Source organism: Lampris incognitus, chromosome 16 (genome assembly GCF_029633865.1).
Source record: "Lampris incognitus isolate fLamInc1 chromosome 16, fLamInc1.hap2, whole genome shotgun sequence".
Lineage (NCBI taxonomy): Eukaryota > Metazoa > Chordata > Actinopteri > Lampriformes > Lampridae > Lampris > Lampris incognitus.
Genome location: NC_079226.1, coordinates 20,346,374 through 20,371,957, shown reverse-complemented (window position 1 = coordinate 20,371,957; position 25,584 = coordinate 20,346,374). Strand labels below are relative to the sequence as shown.

The 25,584-nt window shown below is 45.6% G+C and overlaps 1 protein-coding gene across 1 annotated transcript; it reads right to left on the bottom strand.

The window, feature by feature from the left end:
* Nucleotides 1-143: 143 nt before the first annotated feature.
* slc35f4 (solute carrier family 35 member F4) lies at nucleotides 144-25,111 on the bottom strand. The gene is made up of 7 exons (XM_056296336.1): nucleotides 24,889-25,111; nucleotides 3,220-3,520; nucleotides 2,476-2,695; nucleotides 2,217-2,342; nucleotides 1,880-2,072; nucleotides 1,005-1,094; nucleotides 144-385 (listed from the first exon to the last, which is right to left on the bottom strand). Exons 1-7 carry the CDS (start codon nucleotides 25,109-25,111, stop codon nucleotides 144-146), a joined length of 1,395 nt encoding a protein of 464 aa, XP_056152311.1.
* Between the last annotated feature and the right edge of the window lie 473 nt (nucleotides 25,112-25,584).

Genomic DNA, 25,584 nt, shown 5'->3' with positions numbered 1-25,584 from the left:
TATTTCCCGCCTTGCTGATAAAGGACTTCATCTCCATGTGGACCAGTCATCCCACCGCACCTCCACGGAGGTCGGTGAAGAAACGTGCAGGGACAGGACATCGATGATTGGGGTTGATGGTGGCCCATGAGTCCACAGAGATGTCATGCCAAGGGTATGGAGACGGTGCCGTTGGCTCTGCTGCGGCTGCGGGTTTGGACGCTGGACTCGGTCAGCTCTTCACCGTGTTCCTCTGACTTCTTGTCGGCAATGGTGGCCAGGAAGCGCAGCGTGACCGAGTCCCACTCCTCCGGTAACAGCAGCAGCAGGAAACCCAGGGAGATGATGCAGGTGGCCGCCAGGCGCACCACACTGAAGATCACCTCATGTTTCAACACATCTACAGCTACAGTGAGGGGGAGAGCGATGGGAGGAGGAGGGCGATGTAAAAGAGATAAAGTCAATGAGAAAGAGGGCAGGTAGGCAAGGCAGAAGAAGGAGAGGGGAGCGTGTGAGGGAAACAAAAACAAATTGAGATTAATTACATAAAGTACGCTTAAACCACAGGACACTGGGGCTGTAGGGGGGATGAACGTAGCTTATGCGGCTTACAATCAGGCCACTCTGTCCTCTGTTGGTCTGTGGTCGGGGCGATGTGCCAAGTTGCCGTAACCCACTGACCTTCATACAGTCCATTGTGGTTAAGGAAAAGAACTTGTCTGCAGGCATTTAGTGTCGCCTTAGCAACCTGATCCTCCCTCAGTGAGAGGGTAGTTGCAGCGTCTGTTGAGGTGCATTGATGATTGGGTTTCCGGGGTGGGAGAGAAAGACATGCTGTGTAATCTGTTTGCTACAATGGCTTGAAGTGCTGACCCATCAATATGACCCTACGGATCACTTGCACTATTGAAAATGGCCATTTGCTCCCCCTGTCACGACATAAATTTTGATGACATTTTCCATAATTATGCATGTGCATGACCAGTTCAGTCTTCAGCAATCAAGAAATTATAAATATAATGTACCTGCATTTCCTGGCACACTGAGCAGTGTTCCTATGGATATGAGAATGGGGTAGGTGAGCGCCACACCAACATTAACCAAGATGTTGAACACTGTAATAGACACAGAGGGTTAACAGTGACACAGTATGAGAGGAGTAACAACTGTAGAGGAAAGCAAACGGCTGAAGCAATCTTACCCAATTACCCTAAGGATATTTGCACATACTGTAAAGTATGTATGCACTAGAAGAACCCCGCTACAATGTAGCGGTTTGGTTATCCACCCATCTAAATCTCCCTCCTCTTCATTCTGCCAGCTAACCGCCTTCCCCCTGCCCCTAACCCCCCCCCACTCCAACTCCCTCCCCCCAAATGCTCAGAATCATCTGAAATGCCGAGAAAAGTGGTTTTTAGCCATTTTTAGAAAATGCATATTTTGCATAGTTATGCATAATTATTATAATTATTTTAATTTTCTGCTATTTTTCTGGTCCTCTCTGGAACAATACCTACCACCTCCAAAAAAAATGAGGATCATAAGTGCATTTTTGCAAAAATGCATTTATTTTGCATAATGCCAAAACATTTCAAGTCCCAGAAATTTTTTTTATATAGGCGAAAAAATCAAAGATGCTCAGACTCATCTGAAATGCCAAGAAAAGTGGTTTTTAGCCATTTTTTTGAAAAATGCATATTTATGCACATTTATGCATAATTAATTATGCATAATTTAAATGTTCTGCTGATTTTTATAGGTGCCCCTGATCATCCCCAATAACCTCCAAAAAGAATCAAGGCCCCAAGTGCTTTAGTTTGGCCGTTTATCAACTCTCACACAGACACACACCACACACCAGACACACATTGTGAAAATACAGGAGTAGATGTACACTCACCCAGCCATAGTCCTGCCAGTCCACACAGGTATCCCCAGGGCAGTGAGGAGAGTGATCCCCAGTGCTCCACCTTGGTGAAGTAGAGGATGAGGGGCACACAGGAGATGAAGATGAGGTTGAAGAAGCCCATGGTGGAAAGGAAATGAGCTATCTCTCCCAGGTTGGCACTGCCCAAGAACATCTTAAACAGCACCTGGAGGGAGAGGAAACATCACTGAGCTCCTGCTGATGGAGATCAACAGATGCTGAGGGCCAAGTCTGACAGTTTAAGGCAACCACACAGAGCATTTCACTTACTACAGCGTGGATGCAGCTGAGATATGTTTAGCATGCTAACCTTATAGAGAGCCGATGTGGAGGCGGAGCCCACAGCCAAAGCCACGCCCACAAAGGAATCGCCATGGAAACCGTCAGCATAGGCCATCATGACAATGCCTGTGATGGCCATTATTGCAGCAACAATCTGCAAGTAGAGATTAAAATTCGTCAGATAGATCAAGAAAAACTATACAGTATGATAAGCGTAAACGAGCAAGGACCTCGAGAAGATGATTTGCACTGTTGGTGGTTGTCATTGTTGGTGATTTGGCACTGACCCGGACACCCATGAATCGGTCCTTGAGGACAATCCAGGACAGGAGAAAGACAAAGGCCTTGTGGCAGCAGTAGAGGGCAGAGACGTCGGTGGCGGTCAGCTTCCTCAGGGCCAGCAGGTACAGGTAGTTGGTCAGGGTCCACAAGATTGAGAAAGGTGCCGTCCTCTTCAGAAAAAGCTTGAGGGTCATCCCGTCCCCCCCAAACAGCTTACTACACTCCCTATTGGGGCAAAATAACACAAGAACAAAAGCACACATGTTAAAACTGTTCTCTTACTTGGGAGAGAGTCTTTGTCAATCACAGTCCACTGAAGTTTGGAGTCTTTTTTTTCTACATGGGCTGCAGAGAGTCTGCAATGGAAGGCACATTGGTCTATGTGATTTATTTCTTTTTTGCTGCATATTCCCAAGGGCCATGATTTTGTAAAATTGTGCAATATATTCATTACTACCTAGTTGTCTCTTTCTTTGCTGACATGCCTGACAGCAAATGTAAATTAGAGAAGGGTTGTATAATTTTGATTTTGCCTCATTAGTATCATGTTAACATCTTACAATCTGTTATCTGCAGCAAGTGTTATGGACTGCACTTGCAAGCACATGGTTGATTTAATCTCCTAGAGGTACACAAGCTTGAGGGTTTCTAAGAAATCTAGTTGGAAAGACATTTTCCAGATAATCCATGTCACCCGGGGCCGCTATTCTGCAATATGTGATCCAAAGACAATTGTGTTGGCAATTTACCGAAATTTCTGGATGGGAGTCTGCTTGTCCCGTGTGGTAACCACGTGTCCAAAATAGTAGATGGGGAAGAAGAAGATGTTCCAGTTGCTGCTGAACCAGGAGATAAAGAAGGGACAGGAGAAGGACTGGAAGGTCAGCTTGATCACTTGAGTGGTGCCCACCCAGGAGGAGGAGACACACAGGACCACCAGCAGACCCCCCAGCACCTTAAGGGCGGTGTTGGCACAGGTCTGGTAGGACGGGCTCTCCTCACTGGCCTCACTGCCTGGTGTCTCCGCATAGGAGTCCGAACCATCATCTCCTGGCAGGGTGAAAAGAATAGAGTAAAAGCCAGAGAAATACTTCGATATATGTGTGCTATATGGTCTGTTCTCTCTGCAGTCAGGGCAGAGCATCATCAATTTTAAACAATTTCATTCTTCAGGGTATTTTCATCCTCTGGGCCTACATCTAAATTTGATGTTCGCTTTAACAGTAAACTTGCAACTGCTGAGAATATGATTTTCTTTTTTGTGTGGATTTTCCCCCCTTTTTCTCCCCAATTGTATTTGGCCCATTACCCCACTCTTCCGAGCCATCCCAGGTACTGCTCCACCCCCTCTGCTGATCCGGGGAGGGCTGCAGACTGCCACATGCCTCCTATGATACACGTGGAGTCGCCAGCCACTTCTTTTCACCTGATAGTGAGGAGTTTCACCATGGGGACGTAGCATGTGGGAGGATCATGCTATTCCCCCCAGTCCCCCCTCCTCCCCGAACAGGTGCCCTGACCGGCCAGTGGAGGCGCTAGTGCAGTGACCAGAACACATACCCACGTCCCGCTTCCCACCCGCAGAGACGGCCAGCTGTGTCTGTAGGAATGCCTGATCAAGCCGGAGGTAACACGGGGATTCGAACCAGCGATCCCTGTGTTGGTAGGCACCGGAATAGACCACTACGCCACTCGGATGCCCAAGAATATGATATTTGAATAAAATGTCAAAATTTCATTACCATAAGCATAAAGTAGTTTGGGTGATTATTTTCTCTACCTGCTATTTTGGCCCAGCATGCTGATGTACTCTCTATGCGCTGCACTGTCTGTTCTGTTATGTAGCCCGTGACCCCCTTCCTGAGGGGCGGTAGGTGAGCACATATTGCCCTTAGTGAGCAGTCCCCCAGTTTGCATTACGTGCTGTACAGGCACTAACGCAAAAGGCAAGGCGCTGTTAAAAATGTGTTGGCTTAGCATGGTGGTTGCCCATGTCATAAATAGCTTCACAGTCATGATGCAGCACACCACACGAACTCATTACATCCACACGTGCACAGAAACCTGATGCTCAGAAGCGAAGAGTCAGCCTAAATGTATGACATTCCACGAGAAAGACAAAACAACCGTGTTCACTCGTGGCCGTCTCTGCTCTGACTGTTTTTCCGTTGCTGTAACACCTAAATAGTGACATCTGCAATATTTTTAAAATAGGAAAATTAGATTTTGTACTGGATAAATCAGACAGAACAGTATTTTATAGACATGGATTATTGAGAGATAATAGTTAAGTAGATAGGAAACTGTTGTTAAGGCTGTTTTCTACTACTAGAGGTGTGTGGATGGATTGGTACATTTTTTCCATCCATCCATCCATCCATGATCCAAACCGCTTATCTTGCTCTCAGGGCCGCGGGGATGCTGGGGCCTATCCCAGCAGTCATCGGGTGGCAGGCGGGGAGACACCCTGGACAGGCCACCAGGCCATCACAGCGGAGGATTGCTACATATTTTTCTACATTCTTTTTACCCCCACCCCCCTTTTTCTCCAAATTGTACTTGCCCAATTACCCCACTCTTCCGCAGCCGTCCCGGTCGCTGCTCCACCCCCTCTGCCAAGCTGTGGAGGGCTGCAGACTACCACATGCCTCCTCCGATGTGGAGTCGCCAGCCGCTTCTTTTCACCTGACAGTGAGGAGTTTTGCCAGGGGGACGTAGCGCGTGCGAGGATCATGCTATTCTCCCCAGTTCTCCCCCCCCCCCCCGAACAGGCATCCCGACCGACCAGAGGAGGCGCTAGTAAAGTGACCAGGACACATACCCACATTAGGCTTCCCACCCGCAGACACGGCCAATTGTGTCTGTAGGGATGCCCGACCAAGCCGGAGGTAATGGGGGGATTCGAACCAGCGATCCCCGTGTTGGTAGGCATGCCCGGACGCCCCCATATTTTCTAATTTGAGCCAAGTTCTGAACGTGGAAAACCTAATAGTTGCCGCATGCATCAAACTAATGGCTGGTGACCTGGAATTAGGAATGAAAAAAAAAAGATTAATTCTGAGTTTTACACCTTGCAGGGCTCCTTTTGCCATCAAAGCAGAACTGCAAATGGCTCCCTGCTTTAATAGATTGTGGGATTGAATGGCTTCTGGATCTTAATAACTCTGCTGTAGAATGTGTAATGTGTTTCGTGTGTGTATGTGTGTGTGTGTGTGTGTGTGTGTGTGTGTGTGTGTGTGTGTGTGTGTGTGTGTGTGTGTGTGCTTTTTTTTGGTGTTTTGATTGTGCGAGGGCGTTTCCGGAGAGCGGGTCCAGATCTGTACTAAAGCACGGCAGCGTGATCAATTTACACCAAGGCAGGAATAAAAGATGACATGTGCTGGGTGTTTGCGGTTTGTGCTGTCTTTGCTAGCTCAGCATTAGAAGCTCAGCCATTTCCACCATGTATATACTACAGTCGACACTAGAGTATACTGCAAGAGCACCAGCGGTTTCACCAGCACTGCCTCTCATCTACGCTCCAGAGCATCTCTGGGGTACTCATCATTGTCTCTGTTTCTTGTTCAGTGTCTGCAAAGCACTACCAGCCGGGATCCAAACAACTGAAATTTAACCACCGTCTCTAACTTCCAAGGGGAAAAATACCAATACTTCTCTAATTATTAAAACAATGAATCAAGTGTGTGGCATTGGATCAAGTTACAGTTGAAGTTTAGCGGGGTTCAATATTATTCATCCTGCAGCGCTAGGTTGTATCATCCATTTAACATGCACATTTTTCTAAATTACTGGCATATACCGTAGCTACTGCAGACAATGTGCTACCAATCTTTACATCACACAGCAGTAAGTTGCCAAGAGAGCATTTAAATCATTTCTTGCTGTGTCTGTTAAAACTGGGAAGTAAAAATTATTGAGCAAGGGCACTTATAGCCATGAGTCGGTCTGCACTGCAGGGCTTTATTTTCAATCTATTATGAGATTGCATGGAGAAGGAATGTGCATTATTCAAAAAAAAAAGAAAAAAAAGGGGTGGGTTATTTTGAGTTACAGTCCATACAAGTATGAAGTCAATTTGCATCTAAGAGCAATAAAAGGACAGACAATTTGTGTTAGTTTCATCCACAACTAAAGGATCTCTGATTATATAGACGTGCTATACTTCTCACTCTGGCTTCAGGAAAACATGGCATCAGAAACAGCAGTCTGTAACACGCAAAGTCTCCTCTGTGTTGCACAATTCAGTGGTCTGCAGACCACAAATATCACCTTAAATTAATCTCCTCAGATACAGGGTTTTACCCAACAGTATCCAAGTTAGCAGCCGATCTACAGTGAGGGATGAAAGCAAAACGGTCAGGCCTAATAGGATATCTTTACTACCAGGCTCATCTTGGGATTTGGACTAATCAGATTCTGTCATAGAAAGGATTTTTAATCAAGCTAATGAGGCCGGTGGCACCTAAGTGAACGACAAAGTTGTGAGGTTTCTTCAAGCGAGAACTGACTCTCTCTTCCTCCTCTCGGTGCTCACTTCTCTTCATCTCTCCATGCTCATATCATACATTTAGGCTGACTTGTCGGTTTCGGTGTGTGCATTGGGTGCAGCAAGCTCTCTCCCCGAAACGAAAAGCAAAACAGCTGCAGCAGTGACAAAATGCATATATATATATATATATATATATATATATATATATATATATATATATATATATATATATATGTATGTATACAAACTCCAACCCCCCCCCCCCACACACACACACACACACACACGTAAAACTAGTTTTAAAGGTTATATTTGAAATCTCATGGCAGTTACTTTTATCATGAGTATTACTAAAAATATTGCTTTGGTGAAGTAGAGAGAAAAAAAATGAACCTTTCCACTGCATTATGTAACAACAGATGCTGAAAGAGGACTGAAATATTTCCCTCCATGACTCCAGTTTCATTTTACTCATCTTGATGGATGTACTTCTTTGAGAACAATGCACAAAAAAATGAAGTGCTACTTAAAGCCCTTGTTGCAAAATCTCCCACATCACCATTTTAGACATGACCTTTTACAAATAATATATTAGTCTATTAGTCTGATCACCTCAGCTGTACAGATAAGTATTAGTTCTGGCAGGTTGAGTCCAGTTTTAGCTGTTTGACTCTAAGTGCAACATGTTATTGCGATCACTACTCTTGTATCTATCTATAGATGAAGTTAATTACATGTAAACGTATGCACATGCCATTAAAAAAACACTGAGGCAAAAGTATAACTTCTTCTGCATGTTCTTTGAGGTGTCTCGGTATAACTGGAGATGGTAACGAGTTACTTGTAACAACAAAAAAGCAGAATCCGATGTTGTTCTAAGGTCAGACAGCTCTATAGATGGGGGATAGCAGCCAACTAAAGCATCCAAACCAAGTTTGCAAGTTGCACAATCACAGCTTCACTTGACATTAGACAGCAATGTCAATGAAGTGACGACTGAGAAATAACAAAGGATTTTGTGCAGTATCTCCCTCACTGAGCATCATACTGCCATAGACTATTGGCACACCCGTTAACCTAGCTTATTCACTCTGACAGCGTGACGCAGTACTCTGGCTGAGCCTCACATTTCAATCCATTCTGTGTTTTATCCCTGCCACTGAGGCTGCTTTCCTGTGACATTGATGAATAGACCTGTGTAGAATCTATAACATGGAGCTCGCACTGATGTCTGCAGCATTAGGATATAGGCAGTAGATCTTGATTGAAATTTGGTGAACATAGTCTGCATGGGTAGATTAATGATCAGCGGTATAATTCTGTTATTTCTCCTTGAAAAACAAGTTCTTTGCTGATGGATGCCGTCAGATTCTGCCCCCAACTAGGTGAGGAACATTGTGGGGCAGAGAGCAGACGTGGGGCTTGCAGAAGTAGAGCCTATGCAAGAAAGCACAGCCAAAACGGACAGATGGGAAAGCAGCTGACATGCACCTGTATAGTTTTGTTGACATCAGTGGTGTACCAACGGGCAGCTGGAAAGGACTTAACATATGTTGGTTTCAGGCATGCTTTCTGCTGCCATGTTCAGCATCTCTGCTCTGCTAGCAGGATAAAAAACATGCTTTGCAGAGTCATTAAACTTTAAATACGCTGTCTCTTTCTAAAATAATACAGCTGCATTTGGCAACACCATCCTAGTCCTAAAAAAGTCGGATAATGGTGAAAATAATAAAAATCAAAGACTGGAGCTGTTCTGCAAGTGAGACCACGTTCAAATCTCTGGTCTCGGTAACATCATGGGAGTGCTTTCAAAGTCTTTGAAGCATTCCTCTGGCATAATTAACTCACTCCCACATATAGCAAGACCCTGGAGAAATACTATCACAAAAATCTAACGAAGCATACAGTTGTTGTAATATTGGCTATATCAAGCCGCAGTGCGAATGGTGTTTACTCCATCTAAATACCAGAACACTTCATATGACACGCGGTTGCACAGGGTGTCCCTTGAGAAATACAGCAGGGAGTCACATGGGAAACGTCAGCCTTGATGGAAAAATGCATGCTGCTGTTTGAGACAGTATATCAGCATTATCGACTGATTACCGTCAATAGCGACTGAGTAACAATAACTCATTTAATGCTTTTCAGCAAGCGTGCGTGCACACACACACACACACACACACACACACACACACACACACACAAACGCACAGCCCGTATCCCAGCTATGGGCCTCTCTGGTACTTTCAGTTTACCTTCAGAGATGGGGCAGGTTAGAACCTGGGTGCTGTAAGAGGTGAGAGGAGCCACTCGGGCTGAGTGCTTCTTCATCATCCACAGGGGACACAAGTCTCTGTCCTTCCTTGCGTTGTGTGTGTGTGTGTGTGTGTGTGTGTGTGTGTGTGTGTGTGTGTGTGTGTTTTTGTGTGTGTATGTGTGAGTGCACGTGCGTGCGTGCGTCCGTGTGCCTTGGCTGCTGCAGGTTTAGCAGCTCCTCCTGCTACCTCTGTGCATCCTCAGATCCCTGACTCTGCTGCTTCTTCACGGTCTCGATTCCCCCCCACCCCCTTCTCCAAGATCTCCGTCAACTCTTCTGTCTGCACCCCAATCCTGACCCTCCTTCCTACTCCAGCCCAGCGCAGTCTGTCACTGCTGCTCGCTCCCTCTCTCTCTCTCTCCCTCCCTCCCTCCCTCTCTCTCTCTCTCTCTCTCTCTCTCTCTCTCTCTCTCTCTCTCTCTCTCTCTCTCTCTCTCTCTCTCTCTCTCTCTCTCTCTCTGGATAGAGAGAGACACAGCTCAGTGTAGGTAGCTGAGTGGAAGTGTGGTGGAGTTGAGATGCTTCTGTTGCGCTGTCATGCCATGATCCACCACTGCCACTGTCTCCAAGGGAGACTGAGCTTCAAGAGGGTTTGGCACGGCGCAATCACTCCTCTCATCTCTCTCTATTCTCTCTTCTTTACTCTGTTTCTCTATAAACTCTCTCTCGCTCTCTCTCTCTCTCGTTCTCTCTCTCCCTTTCTGCCTGTTTCGCTCTCGCTCTCTCTCTCCATTTCTGTCTGTTTCTCTCCCTCTTTCTCTGGTGCTTTTCCCCTCCTCTTCTTTCGCTCCACAAATCAGCAGTTTGTTTGGAAGGTAACCAAGCAGCCCAGGCTAATTATGCTGTGTCGGCTGCTGCCCTCTCCTTTCCTCCTTCAGTCCACCCTCCCATCCCCTCTTTACCTGACCAAGCTCCCCTCCCTCCGTCCCTACCCTTCTCTCCGTCCCTCTTGTCCTCCCTCTTCCAATCACCCTCTTTCTCCTTGGCACATCTCCTCCACTCCACTCCACCTTAAGAAGAAGAGTATTTCTAGAGTTCTCTTCTTTTGTTTGCGCTGTGGCAGAACTATTAATTTGACACATGAAAAGGGCAAACCTTAAACAGCCCCTGACACCCACACTACACACTACGAGGTGAACATCTCATATATTTAGACTTGGGTAATGACTTGGGTGCACACTTGGGCAGAGCTTCCAGGTATTTGAAGGGAAGTTAGCCGGTGAGGAGGTGCATGTGGCCTCTAATGTCTCGCCTCCTCCACCACCATCGTTACTACATCAGCATCAAAATCTCAACAGTCTCTGCTGTAAGCCACAACCAACCCCCAAAACCTGCAGAAAGCTGTCACAGAGGATGCGCCTTCTGCAGCAGCTAAATGAATTCAACCGGTTACTGCCAATGGTTTTTAGATTTCACACAAATATCACTTAGTCCGCCTGCATCTCCTCCATAGCTGTCTGGTTGAGGTCAGGTATGATGTTACATTGTAAGTGAAGAGTGTTTTAGTGTGCGGTCAGCGGAATGCATTGTTTTAAATGACATTGTTCTCTACTGGTCATTTATAATAATAATAATAATAATAATAATAACGATAATCATTATATTTTATATAGCACTTTTCTAGACACCCAAAGCGCCTCACATTGAAGGGGGTAACTCACTTCAACCGCCACCAAGGTGTAGCACCCACCTGGGTGATGCACGGTAGCCATTTTGGGCCAGAACACTCACCACACATCAGCTTGAGGTGGAGAGGGAGGAATCATTGCGCCAATTACATAGGGGGATAATTAGGTGGCCAGATGGAGACAGCCAGGTTGGGAATTTTGCCACGATACCAGGAGACCCCCTACTCTTTGTGATAAGTGCCATGGGATCTTTAAGAAGCTTTGATTGTCAGTCTATATTACATGTTTCATCTTTATGAATAAGGACTGTTGCATATTTTGTCGTTTTATTTCATATTTGGGGAGATTTATAGATTATTACCATAACCCTTTTTTCCATGTGTAGTGCAGCCATCTGTCTAATTATGTAGTACCAACTAAGTATTTACATTTCTAAACTTTTTTTAATTACATTTTGTTGTGTATTTACTTCCAGTTTCACAGAGTTTCTGGAAAAGCACTGTAAGAAAGCAAGCTGATGAAGATGAACAAGTAAACTGCCCTCAACTTTACCTTCGCGTCTGAGCCATCATTTAACCCTTTCAGTGCCTAGTACTTCTGTTTAGCTATCTATCACTTCATGTAGAACAGCGCATGCAAGGGACAGAATAGTGAAAAAACAGCAAACAAAGACAGCTGAGCTTCATTAACTGCCCTGCTTCATCTTAATTGTGCCCTTCATCCCGAAAAAAAGGTCGACACCATACACAAGATGGACAACAAGGCAAACACAGAAGATCAACAGATGGCTCAATCTCAGAATCCATCGGTAAATTCACATGATCAGATCTGTTGCTAGTTCTTCTAACAGCTCAAGCAAATCTTCAGCAAGCCTAGCAGCAGTTAAAGCACATGTCAGAGCTGAGGCAGTGCATGTTCGCTCTACCTTTGTTAAAAGAGAAACCAAGCTTATGGTTGAAAAAGCCCAGTTAAGTGTAGAGGAAGCATATATGGAGGCTGCTCTAGCCACATTGAAGCAAGAGAACGAGGTTGCAGCTGCCTTAGCTGAGGCAGAGGTTCTGAAATCAGCTGCAGCAGAACTGGAATCTAAAGCAGACTCTGGGGAAATGATGTTCCACAGCTTCATTGTCAGGGAGGACCGCAGGAACTTCCTCAGATTCCTGTTGTTCAAAGACAATGACACCACCAAGGAAGATGAGGAAAACAGTGTGAAAGTCCATGTATTTGGCAATCGCCCCTCTCCGGCTGTTGCTACCTATGGGCTATGGCATGCAGCTCTACATGGAAAGGACAATTTTGGTGGAGATGTGAAGCAGTTCATACACAGGGACTTCTACTTTGACAATGGACTCAAGTCACTGCCATCTGCAACTGCAGCCATCAATCTACTAAAAGCAGCCCAAGGTATGCTTGCCATCTCCAACCTGAGACTCCATAAAATAACATCCAACTGCCCAGTCTTCATGCAGGCATTTCCATCAACAGACCGTGCAAAGGACTTGAAAGAACTTGACCTAGATATCGACTCACCTCCTGTGCAGTACAATCTCGGATTACGCTGGGACCTTGTGTATGACACTTTCAAATTCCGTTCTGCCAACAGAGAGAAGCCATTCACTTGAAGAGTAGTGCTTGCAACCATTAATAGCCTATTCAACCCGCTTGGTCTTGTGAGTCCAATTACCATCCAACAGAAGCTCTTACTACGACAGCTCACCAGTGACACCAGCAACTGGGATACGCCTCTTCCAGCTAAAAAGGATGCAGAATGGATTGCTCGGAGAGATTCACTCCAAGATCTAGAACAGTTCGGAACCCCTTGAGTGTCCTTCTCCACCGCTCAACATACAGAGATTCACATCTTTTCAGATGCTTCCATAAAGGCCATTGCAGCTGTGGCATACCTCAAGGTGACGGATGTTGAAGGAAAATGCCATGTTGGTTTCATCATGGGGAAAGCCAAGTTAGCCCCCATTTCGGTTCATACTGTTCTCAGGCTCGCATTGGGTGCTGCTGTCCTGGCAGTGGAGATTGCTGAGCTGGATGTGAGTAAGCTGGACATCAACCCCAACAGTGTGAAGTTCTATACTGATAGCAAGGTGGTGTTGAGATACATCTATAATGAAACCAGGAGGTGGCAATCCACATGTCCTGAACAGGGGCATTATGTCCACACCAGTGGCAATGTCTGCATTATGCAGACATTGCCACCATTTCAGTACCTGCAGCTAAACTATTTGACACCAACTGGCTTACTGGACCAGATTTTCTGGCACATTCTGTGGAGGCAGACACAGCTGGAGAAACATCCTATGACCTCATCGATCCAGACTCTGATATGGAGGTTTGATGCCAAACCACTACAACCACAGACTCCCACAGAGGCACTGGTTCACATTACTTTGACAGGTTTTCCGCGTAGCAACTCCTTGTCAGAGCTATTGCCTCCCTCATCCACATTTCTCAGTCCTTCAGGTCTGAGAAGGATAGCAACAAAGATTGCAATGGTTGGCATCACTGTTTGAAGACTCGCACAGCTGATACACTGTCACAAGCAAAGGCTATCATCATCGGATGTGTACAAAAGGAAGCACATTAAGCTGAGGTGTCCTGTTTGGAGAAAGGGGAAGTCATTAACAAAAACAGTCCCCTGAGGAAGCTCAACCCTTACCTTGATGGCAATGTACTCCTGAGAATAGTTGGTCGGCTCCAGCATGCTCCATTTGAGATAGAGGAGAAATAACCTTCTCATCATTCCTGGCTGCAGCTATGTTACTACTCTACTCGTAAACCACTTCCTTGGGAGAGTTAAACATCAAGTCAGAGTCTTCACTGAGGAAGCTAGCCGCACAGATGACATCTGGATTGTGAGGGCAAAGAAATTCATCTCCAGCAATCTGCGTAAGTGTGTTACATGTAACAAACTTCGCGGTAGGACAGCAGAACAGAAGATGGCAGCTCTTCCACCCGATTGTCTCAGCATCGAACCCCTTTTTACAAATGTGGGTCTGGACGTGTTTTGCCCCTGGAAATCTCCACCCGTTGTACCCAAGAAAATGCAACAAAGAGTAAAAGGTGGGCATTACTTCACATGCCTAAGCGTACGTGCTGTGCATATTGAGCTCATGGACTCAATGGGCACATCGAGCTTTATCAGTTTTCAGCAGCGCTTCTTTGCTGTGCGTGGTCCCGTACAGACGATCTGCTCTGACTGTGGCATAAACTTTAAAGGGACCCTGCAAGGAGCTGCAACTCCTCCCACAAGATGAGACCAACATCTCAAAGTATCTTAGTGAGGAAGGATGTGCATGACTGTTTAACCCACCCCATTCTTCCCACATGGAGTGAGCGTGAGAAAGAATGATCGGGGTTTCAAGATGGATCCTTGATTCCATGCTTTCTCAGATTAGCCGCTTGCATGTCACTCATAAAGTGCTTTCAATCCTTATGGCCGAGGTTACCGCATTAATAAATGCAAGACCTCTCACACCCATCTCAACTGATGCAGACTCACCTTTTCTTCTGACTCCAGCGATGGCCCTGATGCTGAAGGTCTGTACCCACCTTCCTCCCCCAGTATCCTTTGAGAATGCAGATCTGTATCGCCAGCAATGGAAAGGAGTCCAGCAAATGCCCTTCGGGAGCAATGGAGGCGAGAGTATCTCTCTATTCTCCAAAAATGAAGCCAATGGTAAGATAGTTAGCCCAACGTCAAAGAAGACTTGGTGTTGCTCAGAGAAACTCAGGTGGAAAGAAACCAGTGGCCTATGTCTCTCGCCACCAAGGCTCGCCCAGACAGCGATTGGAAGGTCAGGAATCTCGAGCTAAAGGTCAGCAAAGGGGGAACTGTTAAGACCTTCCTCAGGCCAGTAACTGAAGTAGTGGTACTTATGTCTCCCTAAGCCTCTACCATGGAAAGCTTCTTGCCTTGTTTTCTTCAGTCCGATGGACCTTACTAAGAAATCGATAGTGGTATTGTGTGCAATAATAGGCGGGGAATGTGACGTTACATGTACGTGAAGAGCGTTTTAGCGTCTCCTAGTGGTTGCTTTAAAGACTGCGGTCAGCTGAATGATAGCGTTTAAATGACACCAGTCATTTATGATCATACTGGTAGGGTCATAGCGTGAGACCAGCCATTCTGTCTTGAGATTTTGCACAGTAAGGTGCTCCAGAACCCTCTCTTTTTTGCATCCACCTATGTTGAGCCTTGAATAAGCTTTGTTTGTAAGTTTATTATACATGTATGCAACTTGATTGATTGATTGATTGATTGATTGATTGATTGATTGATTGATTGATTGATTGATTGGTTGATTGGTTGATTGGTTGGTTGGTTGGTTGGTTGGTTGGTTGGTTGGTTGGTTGGTTGGTTGGTTGATGGATGTTTCATCTTTATGGATAAGGACTGATGCATATTTTGTTGTTTTATTTTATGTTTGGGGAGATTTATAGATAATTACCTAAACCCTTTTTTTGCCACTTGTAGTGCAGCCATCTGTCTAATTATGTAGTATCAAGCAAGTATTTACATTTTTACACTCTTTAATTACATTAAGAACATTTTCTTGTGTATTTACTTTCAGTTTCACAGAGTTTCTGGAAAAGCACTGTAATAAAGCAAGCTGATGAAGATAAGTAAACTGCCCTCAGCTTCCACATCTGTCATCATTTAACCCTTTCAGTGCCTATTATATCTGTTTAGCTATCTGTCACTTCGTGTAGAGCCATGCATGCAGGGGACAGACTATCAGGCATTTTGTGGGTCAAATAAAGATTGCAGCATGTCTATGGATCAGCAGAGAAATATCACTGGCTGTAAGCAGCCCTACCTGCAAGGACCACTTTGATTGCAAATGTGACCTGTCTCCTGTCTCAGCATGTCTTGGCCACATATTCCATGTCTTCCCTTATGGAAAAGCAATTCCAGACAGTAAAAGATAAAACAACCAGGAACAAGAGTACCACCTTTCATCATCCTGTGCCCTGGCCCCAGGTGAAGGGTTTCATTAATAAATGGTTAATGGACTGCATTTATACAGCGCTTTTCTAGTCTACTGACCACTCAAAGCACTTCACAATATATGCCTCACATTCACCCATTCACACACACATTTATGCACTGATGGCAGAGGCTGCCATGCTAGGTACTAACCTGCTCATCAGGAGCAGTTAGGGGTTCAGTGTCTTGCTCAAGGGCACTCTGACACACTCTCTGGAGGAGCCAGCTATCAAACCAGGAACCTTCCAATTACATGACAACCGGCTCTACCTCCTGAGCCATGCCCCCCCATAAATAGCAGCCTTTCTGTGGCAGCATCTACATCATTGTACATTAATGTACGTACTGCTGGCATCCAGCACCTCTCCTCACGCATCTGTTTACACTCAACCCCATCTAATGTACAGTTGGCATATTCATAGGCTGTATAGTTAGTATTTAGCAGCCTAATTTATATTGTCTCTTAACCCACCTACTCAGGTCAATATTCAATGTATCTCTAAATATTTCTGTTAAAGTGTTTCTTACTAATGCAATACGAAATAGTTTTGTTTTGTATCTTGCATAAAAGACACTACTTATCTCACAAATACGTAGTGTCTTCAATAACTTCCTTGTTTAATAAACTTAGATATTCCGCTTCATATTGTTGGGTTTCGTCCTACATGTTCCACATCAGCATCCTCAACTGATTATTCTCAGCTAATATAACAGATCCTGACTCTGATTTAAACTCAGTAAACTTAGAACTAATTAGAGAGCCACTGATATGATGACTGTACCAGATGGGAGATGGCAGAGAAAATCATGTCACAATACTTGTCAGGATAGAAAAACACTCTTAACATCTCTAAACTGGAGGTGGTTGTACTTCATTGTGCATCACACCAAATCAATTACAATCCAGTCTGAAAGACATCCGCCGGAACAGGGATCCTAAACGAGATGTCCTGTAGCTGGGCCCCAAAGCACTCAAGAGTCCCTGAATTCTCCTGTTAGAGGCACAGACAAAGCTGTCATAAAACGAGACTTTACCTCTGCACTCCTTCCAATCTTTTTTTGCTCCCCAATCGTACCTGGCAAATTACCCCACTCTTCCGAGCCGTCCCGGTCGCTACTCCGCTCCCTTTGCCGATACGGGGAGGGCTACAGACTACCACATTCCTCCTCTGATACATGTGGATTCACCAGCTGCTTCTTTTCACCTGACAGTAAGGAGTTTCACCAGGGGGACGTAGCACGTTGGAGGATCACGCTATTCCCCCCCATTTCCCCCCCTCCCCCCCGAACAGGCGCCCCGACCGACCAGAGGAGACGCTAGTGCAGCGACCAGGATACATCTGGCTTCCCACCCGCAAACACGGCCAATTGTGCCTGTAGGGACGCCCGACCAAGCCAGAGGTAACATGAGGATTTGAACTGGCAATCCCCGTGTTGGTAGGCAACAGAATAGACCGCTATGCTACCCAGATGCCCTACTCCCTCCAATCTTGACTTTGCTTTTCTTTTCTGCTTGGGGGTATTAAACCCTCTTTTTGGACCTGACAGTTCATCGTCTATACAGTCAAGTTAACCGTCTCCTTTTAATTCAGCTATTATGGACCAGTGGATGGGCACACCCTGAGCAGCAACCCAGATCGGCAACCCTTAGCAATGCGGTCAGGAATCGCCATCTCAAGGAATTCTCCTGGTCATCCTAGCTCTACCCGTGGTTTCCATATTTTAAGTTTTAATGGGCCTCAGCCCTATGTATCAATGGTGTATCAGTAGCTACACAGGATGCGGTCAGACACACAAGAGACTTTGCAACCTGTAATATAATCTGAATATAACCACTGCTCTGCCGACTCTCTCACCAGTAAAACCAATAGTAGGCAAGCTATATTGGCACAGGGTATTAAGGTATGTGTTGTTTGAAGACCAATAGCATTGAACTGTGATATGAAGGATGCTCAAGTAAATGAGCAACATGTGCAACAGCCCCCTTTGCCACCACTTGGTTAGTCGTCATTGCTGTTGGCAGGAAATGAACTAACAGTGGTATTGATCAATCATATCTGGTCTGGAGTCTCTGACATATCAGTGACACCATGAAACTGCGGCCCTCTTCTTTCTCTTTACTCTCCAGCGCTCATCACTCAGAATCCTGGCACAGGCTCAGAGAGCGTGGCTGATCAGAGTGCTTCACCGTGCATCCGTTACTTTGAAATTGGAGAGAATGAAGCACCTCGCTTTTGTTTGATTGGTCATTAGAATGGAGAGAGCCCAGCACCTTGCTTCCCACCAGCATTGTGGTTACTTGGTTGTTTGAATCGGGAGTACAATACCACAGGGTCTATTGGCTTGCATGAGGAAGGCTCTGTTGTCACACAAAGGAACATGCATTTATACCACAGTACATGCATAAGTGATGCTCCTGTCATTACCCAGTATGGCTCAGTGGGCACAGGACTAGAGCAAATGCATTAAGTAATGTCATGGGAATGAGCCAGGGGAAAGCACTTGTGTATTCAGCGTGTGTTGCAAGTATGGCCAATACTGATACTTGGCTAGGTGTACGCAGGGGGATGAGATGGTGGCATGGATCCCCTGAGATGATGGGGGCTAAACTTAAAAATAGCCCTGCTGATGAATGGAGCCAATAGGTAGACGGGGAGGGGAGAGAAAAGGGGGCCAGTCAGCAGATCTGGGCTTAGGATGCTAATCACTATCAGCTTAAGAGACAGAGATGGAGCACAGGCAGTACCGGAGGCCAGGGTTCAACCTCAAGTGCGAGATCAAGGACTGAAAGATTGCAGGCGCAGCACACATATGTATCGCAGCACACACAGACAGGCCCGGGTTAGAAGACACCTAATCATACACATACACACTGAGTATGACTGAGGAGGACTGCTTCCCTTACATGTCTTTTTTTTACAGGGTGACTGAGCCTACAAGTAACTTCAGCAACTCAACAAACCATGTAATCACCACCTACATTGTGTCACACACTCAGAAGTGTGTTTAGTTTGCCTGCTTCCATGCCATTAGACAGTGAGAGGGATCACCTGGTTTAAATCTTTCAGGGATGGTATGCCCGAAAAACCACGAGAGGATTTATCTCTGCACATGCATTAGCCTTTCAACCCACCACCAGTATCACTACACCCCTCACCAGGGGTAATGTAGAACACACTGATGTTGCATCTTCTGATCAACACACAAAATTGTAAAACAACCCCGCTCTACACCACCATAGCAACTGGGGAGTTCTCTTGTGCACCTTTTCCAGGCATGCTGACGCACTCAGCCCATCCAGACCCTTTGTCATTCAGATCAGCCGATATTCCTCAGCCATGGCATGGGCCTTTGTCTTTATGCACCTCTTTGTTGGACAGAGAGGAAGAAGAGTGTGCGTGTGTGTGCGCGCGCGTGTGTGTGAGTGGGAGAGAGAGCGAGAGAGAGAGAGGGAGGTGGCAAGCACTAACTTTATGTCGTGGTCAGGACTGTACAAACAGTGAATTGAATACTGATTGTTGCCAACCATTGACCACCACGTCGTCAGTCTAGCACAGCATAGCTGGAACATTGAAAGAGGAGGACACCTTGTGGTATTTAGACTAACATGCATTATAAGGCCACTGTGATCACCTCCCTTGCATTGACCAGGAATTTACCCGGGAAATGCAAGAGGATGTTTATGGCAGAGATAATTTTAGAGATACATTTCCTCTGCAGGTAGAATTTCACATATGCTAGATTTTATTTTTTTAATGCAGTTTCTATCATACAACAGGAAAGACATTTTTTATAATCAAACAGCTGCAATAATTGCTGCCTTTTGAAATCCTAAGATGCTTTTGGCCCCTGATTGAGACGGCATGATGCAGACATGATTGAGTGGCAGAATATAAGTGCCGTAAAGGCCTCTCCTCTTGATTTATACATACATAGCAATTAGGGTAAGTACTAATACATCCAATCAGTGGTGCACATTTATCGTCTGGCGTTTTATAGGGGGCTGAAGTGCCACAAGCTAAGGCTGAATTTACAGACCACATGAGGGCACTGTTAGGCAGCTGACAAGGTTATTCCGCTGGAGCGGTGTGCTGCCAAGGGCACAAAATGTGATTGACTGTGAGAAGAGGTGTGATCTCATAATTGAATTTATCTTTTCATACATCAACTACGAAGCCTTTGACACGTTGGCTCGTGAATTGCAGGATGAACCTCTCAGACTGAAAATGCTGAAGACGAACCAGGTTGCTGCGGCTGGCCTGAACATCCTGCAGGTTAGCATGGCACAATATGTGAGCAACAGTGCAACGGCCTGTCGTGTGGGTCAGCAACTCTGGAAGTTATTGTGAGAAATATTGCACCCATTACTTAAGTGGGAGTTTTTACCCATTCCCGAGAGAGAGAGAGAGAGAGAGAGAGAGAGAGAGAGAGAGAGAGAGAGAGAGAGAGAGAGAGAGAGAGAGAGAGAGAGAGAGAGAGAGAGAGAGAGCGAGCGAGCGAGCGAGCGAGCGAGCGAGCGCATGGGGCAAACAGCGCTTCCAGCAATGGTCCAGGCAAAAGCTCATATCCAATTCGAGGTATGCTAGTTATAAATAGCTCCGAGTAAGCAGCCCTGGGAAAGGGACAGGCCAAAATAAGTGCATATATATTGAGTGTTTGAGGGAACTTTGGAGGGAGGGAAAAAAAACAGCATGCCGGCAATATGAAAATTCACCCAATGCAATGACAGAGTACTCATGTTTTCTGAAAAACTAGACAAAATATTAACCCCCCCCCCCCAAAAAAAGGCACAAAGTTGAATGAATACAAAACCATGTCTTTTTTCTCATTGTCTATATCTCATTCAAGAATGATGAACGTTTTTTGTCCTTACATGCACTTCTTTTAAGTGGATGATGGCGCATGTCCTCTTTGTCAAAATGTTTATTTAATCTCCTCAGTCTGTTGCGTGATGTCGGTTTTGAACAACACAGGCCCTGTGCTGGGTAGGACTGCAAGTGAAAGGAGCTGTCGTTTCCTTGCTGCCATTTACCCAGCAGGGAGCCTACCTGCTTCAGAGACTTGGCCTTCTGCACATAATAGAACTGTGATGGTTTCCTGAGGGATGCTGGGGAAGCTTTTACTGCCATTGTTGCAATATGCAGAGTCGCTGTTTAGCAGCATGGGCGAGCTGAGCAGTGTTGTAAGGTTGTGCTGTCCTTCCTAATTCTGATTCAAAGAGAGGGTTTTTTTTTAACTTGAGTACATTTTGTACCAGTGATCGATACTGTGCCTCTGTCATTCAGAACGCCATCCACCTTTCCGTTTTCACGCCAGTGCACACAAGTAAGTCACTGTATCATCACCATATGCGTTACAGCCCGGACCCCGCCACCAAATGTAGTCCATAATCCCCCTTGGAGGCATTTTCTAATTCAACACAGATGGCAAGTGGCAATAATATCAAATTGGCAAAAAAAAAATCTTACTGAATATATAATGACCCCATAGGCCCGGCAGGATGAGACTACTGCCATATTTACGTGCCCCTCTTCATCTTACTCAACTGGGCATTTCATGGACGGTGATATGCAATGGCACAAGGGGAAGGCTAAATCTTGACTCAAAGTTTTGTAACTGTGTAAAGAAGAAGAAAGCCACTTTATTTTTTTTGTCATTGTACAGTTGTTTGGTTACAATGACATTTTTCCTCTGCAATTAACCCATCCTATTGTATAGGAGCAGCGGGCAGCTGCAGCGCCCGGGGGACCGACTCCAGTTCTTCTTTTTATTGCCTTGCTTGGGGGCACAGACAGGAGTACTAACCCTTTTTGATGGTGGGAGAAACTGGAGCACCCGGAGGAAACCCACGCAGACACGGGGAGAACATGCAAACTCCACACAGAAAGGACCTGGGACGGCCCGGGGTTCGAACCCAGGACCTTCTTGCTGTGAGGCAACAGTGCTTACTACTGGGCCACCATGACAGAAAGCCAATTTAACACTTATATTAGCTTCCCGGGCACTTGTCAGCAGTAGAGAAACAGAGCCCCCATATTTTCTCACACCTATAAGCGAGCGTCCCAGTATTAGCCACTGGATGTAGGGTAGAGATGGATGCGCTCATAAGCAGCTGTTTCACGGTGACAGATTAGCAACAACGATGCCTTCTCAGCTATGCAAGCAGGCGATGTTGTGACAGCTACAGATGCTGTTCTGAGGGGCACCTTCTGTTGACTCTGGCATGCAAAGACTTTGTTGCTGGAGAGATATGAAAACACACAGATGATATATTTTTATCAGGCTGGATGTGAGTGGATGTGTCCCTGGACAGCTCCTCCGTGTGATGATCGCAGTCGCGCTCCCTTTCATAAGCTTGCTGCAGGCGCTATTATCCCCCACACCTGCTCCTCGTGCCTGAAGTTACGTCTCAGATGACACCCCGTCTTTCCATTTTCCACCACTACTGCCATATATAACAATGTCTGACCCCGGCGTTAAGAATATCAGGCGCTTTTTACAGACAGGTTGATGTCAGCTTATATTGTGCTAATAGCGCTCCTATAAGAAATCGGCTAGGGCTAATTTGAGATTTATACTAGATATTTTGAAGAAAAAAAGGGGTACATCTCTGTGGTATCTGAATTTGTTTTAGGAATTGCAAGTAGGTCTTGAGGAGGATGAAAATTTGCATCTTATCAAATGATAAATCACAGAGGTCAGGATGAGTCTGTGATATTTTTAATGCTGATCTTAAATGTTCCCCCAAATCAGCAGATGGGCCTTGATTCCACTTTGTTAGTTTTACGCCCAAATGATCAGTATCGGGGAGAAAATAGCTCCGGTATCACCCTGAAAGGCCCTGATATTACAAAACAAACCAAATAACCGCTGAAAGTCGCCGTTGGCTAAGAAACTCCACGGGGAACCCTGTCAAACCACAGCCTTGCTGATTTGAACGCCACTTATCGAGTTCCTCTCAGTAGGTCAATGTAGACCAGACGGCACATTCTCATCCAAAAAGCAAAAAAGTCTGATTACTTTCCTCAGATAAACTTCTGAAACTGATGCCATTGATAAAGAACTGCACACGGTTTATGAGAGACGGGTTCAAGTCGTCTTCCTCAGTCTGTGTATCTGAGATCGCTACACAGCTCATTCAGGAAACCATAAAGACCTTTGACTGAGTAACAGCCCCATCTGCACCTGCCCGTTCCCCCGCTGACATTTGAAAATGTGTTTGTTACCCAGCAAACGTGACGCCCTGTGCTGCACGGCCCCTCTAGATGAGGGTATCAGTGTCGCACCACTGGGAGCACCTCTCAATATACATTTCTATGGCTTTAAATCCTTCATTTAGTCAGACTTTTATGTAAGAGCCAGGGAGCGATGCCGAAGAGATTGCATGACAAGTCCAATTCATTTGGGCCCCGTCAGCTCTGAATCACGAGAGGCTCTGGAGGAGATATTGGATTAGTGACCTTTTTTGGTGCGTCCTTTTCTTTTTTTCTTTTCTCTTTTCTCTTCGGGGAGTTTCGTGCAAGAAGAGTTCAGGAGCAGCTTTGCAAAGAATAGTAGCGCACAATGAATGAGGCAATCACATAATGAATGGAGGGGTGAGGGTCTCCGTCCATCTGCATGCCGAGCAAGTGTGATATACAGTAAGCCTTGTTGTCAGGAGAGCCATACATTTTACTCTACACATTTCGCTTCACTACAGAAACGCCACATATGCAGCCGCTAACGGGACATGTGTGAAAGGATTGCAGTGGTTGGTGTTTTCCCCTGTTGTAATTTCAAGGGTAATGGCTGTGCCTCGACAGGCGCGATGGTACATTTCTCAAGTTTACCCTTCAGCAAGCTGCATGGTCAGAACATTAAATTCCCTATCCGAAACCGCATTAGTAAAATTGGTGCGCTCGTCGAAACCACTTTGACACGAGGAAGTGCGCGGGGAGAGTACTCAAGGGTATCCTTCAAAGCTACATCCCCAACACGGTGGAGCACTGCTGGACATATTCACATGCATCACAGCAAGACCCGCTGCATCTCCCATATCCCACATATTGATCGTAGAAATGAAGCGTAAACATTTGCAGTAAACAATTCTTTATGGTGGGGAGGTGCAGGTAGTTATGTGTTGTCCTCATCAACGTGGAGGTTTGAGCCAGACGTTAGACCACAGTCATGTGACGAGAGCATTGCAATTTGTGGATGTCCCTTAGCAATGTTTTATCACACATCATATTTAATGACAATTTTACATCACCCCATCTATCTATCTATCTATCTATCTATCTATCTATCTATCTATCTATCTATCTATCTATCTATCTATCTATCTATCTATCTATCTATCTATCTATCTATCTATCTATCTATCTATCTATCTATCTATCTATCTATCTATCTATCTATCTATCTATCTATCTATCTATCTATCTATCTATCTATCTATCTATCTATCTATCTATCTATCTATCTATCTATCTATCTATCTATCTATCTATCTATCTATCTATCTATCTGTCTGTCTGTCTGTCTGTCTGTCTGTCTGTCTGTCTGTCTGTCTGTCCGTCCGTCCGTCCGTCTATCTGTCAGTTTGTCTGTCTGTCTACAAATAAGCAAGTAAATAAGTGTATAGATTTTTATCCTTGCACCCATATTTTGTCTGAATGAGGAAACGGCAAATATGTTCATATAATCTCAGTATGGCAAGGCTGCACACTTGACAGTGAATGTTGTCCAGTTATAACTATATAACGGGCTATTAGAGGTGGAGGCTCAAGTCAGACAGTAAAAGTGGTCTTAACAGGCTGAATGAATCACAGTGAGAGGAAATAGATGAATGCAACCTCTTAGTTATCTATCTCATTGGCTACATTGATATGGATCTCATTCCTTTAGGTGAAAACTTGTCACAATTACCAAGGCTTCTCCCCCCCCCTCTCTCTCTCTCTCTGTTTGTCTGTTGTTGTTTTTTTATCATGTTTTACTCACTTCTGTGACTGGAACATCCTGGGTAATAGCCGTAGTAGCCAGTGATCCTCAGTATCCTGTCCTCGATGTCGTGCACTCCGTTGGCTGTCACTTTAGGACTGACGTCCCCTAAGACAGAGCGGCTGCTGCCGGTCGGCGTCGCCTTGCCTGGCAAGTGTGTTTTCTCCAGGGGCTCCAGGCGAATGCCAGGCTGGTCTGCACTCTCACCTTCCGTGTTCATCATCATAAGTCCAGACGGACGACAGCCGGAGAAGGAGTGAGATGGGCCGTGGTCACCATGCGTAAAAACGCGAGAGCGGCATCAGTGAGACGGGCTGGAGGAGCGCATCCACATGCCATCAGTGCTGCTCTCGGAGGCAAGGCGAGGTGAGCGGACTACGTGCGCATTTCCGACATTGTACAGTAGGGGGCGTGATGCCACTATCACACAAGGACCGTCTCAAGTCCAACATTGGCAGCATTCCACAAATTATTGCGCAAGCACGGCCAGGAATCAGCCCAGCTTCACTGACCTAGAGGCTCGTTTTTTTCTCTCCCCCTCTCAGCGTTAATAATTAATCATTCAGATCAATTGTGGTCTATCTAAAGGAGTCACAGATGCCCGCAACAGTCTAAACAAGGGAGGAGGGGGGGGGGGTAAAAAAAAGAACTGCAAGATTTCATTGAATGTGCTGCTCTCTCACTCAGTCCCTGGCA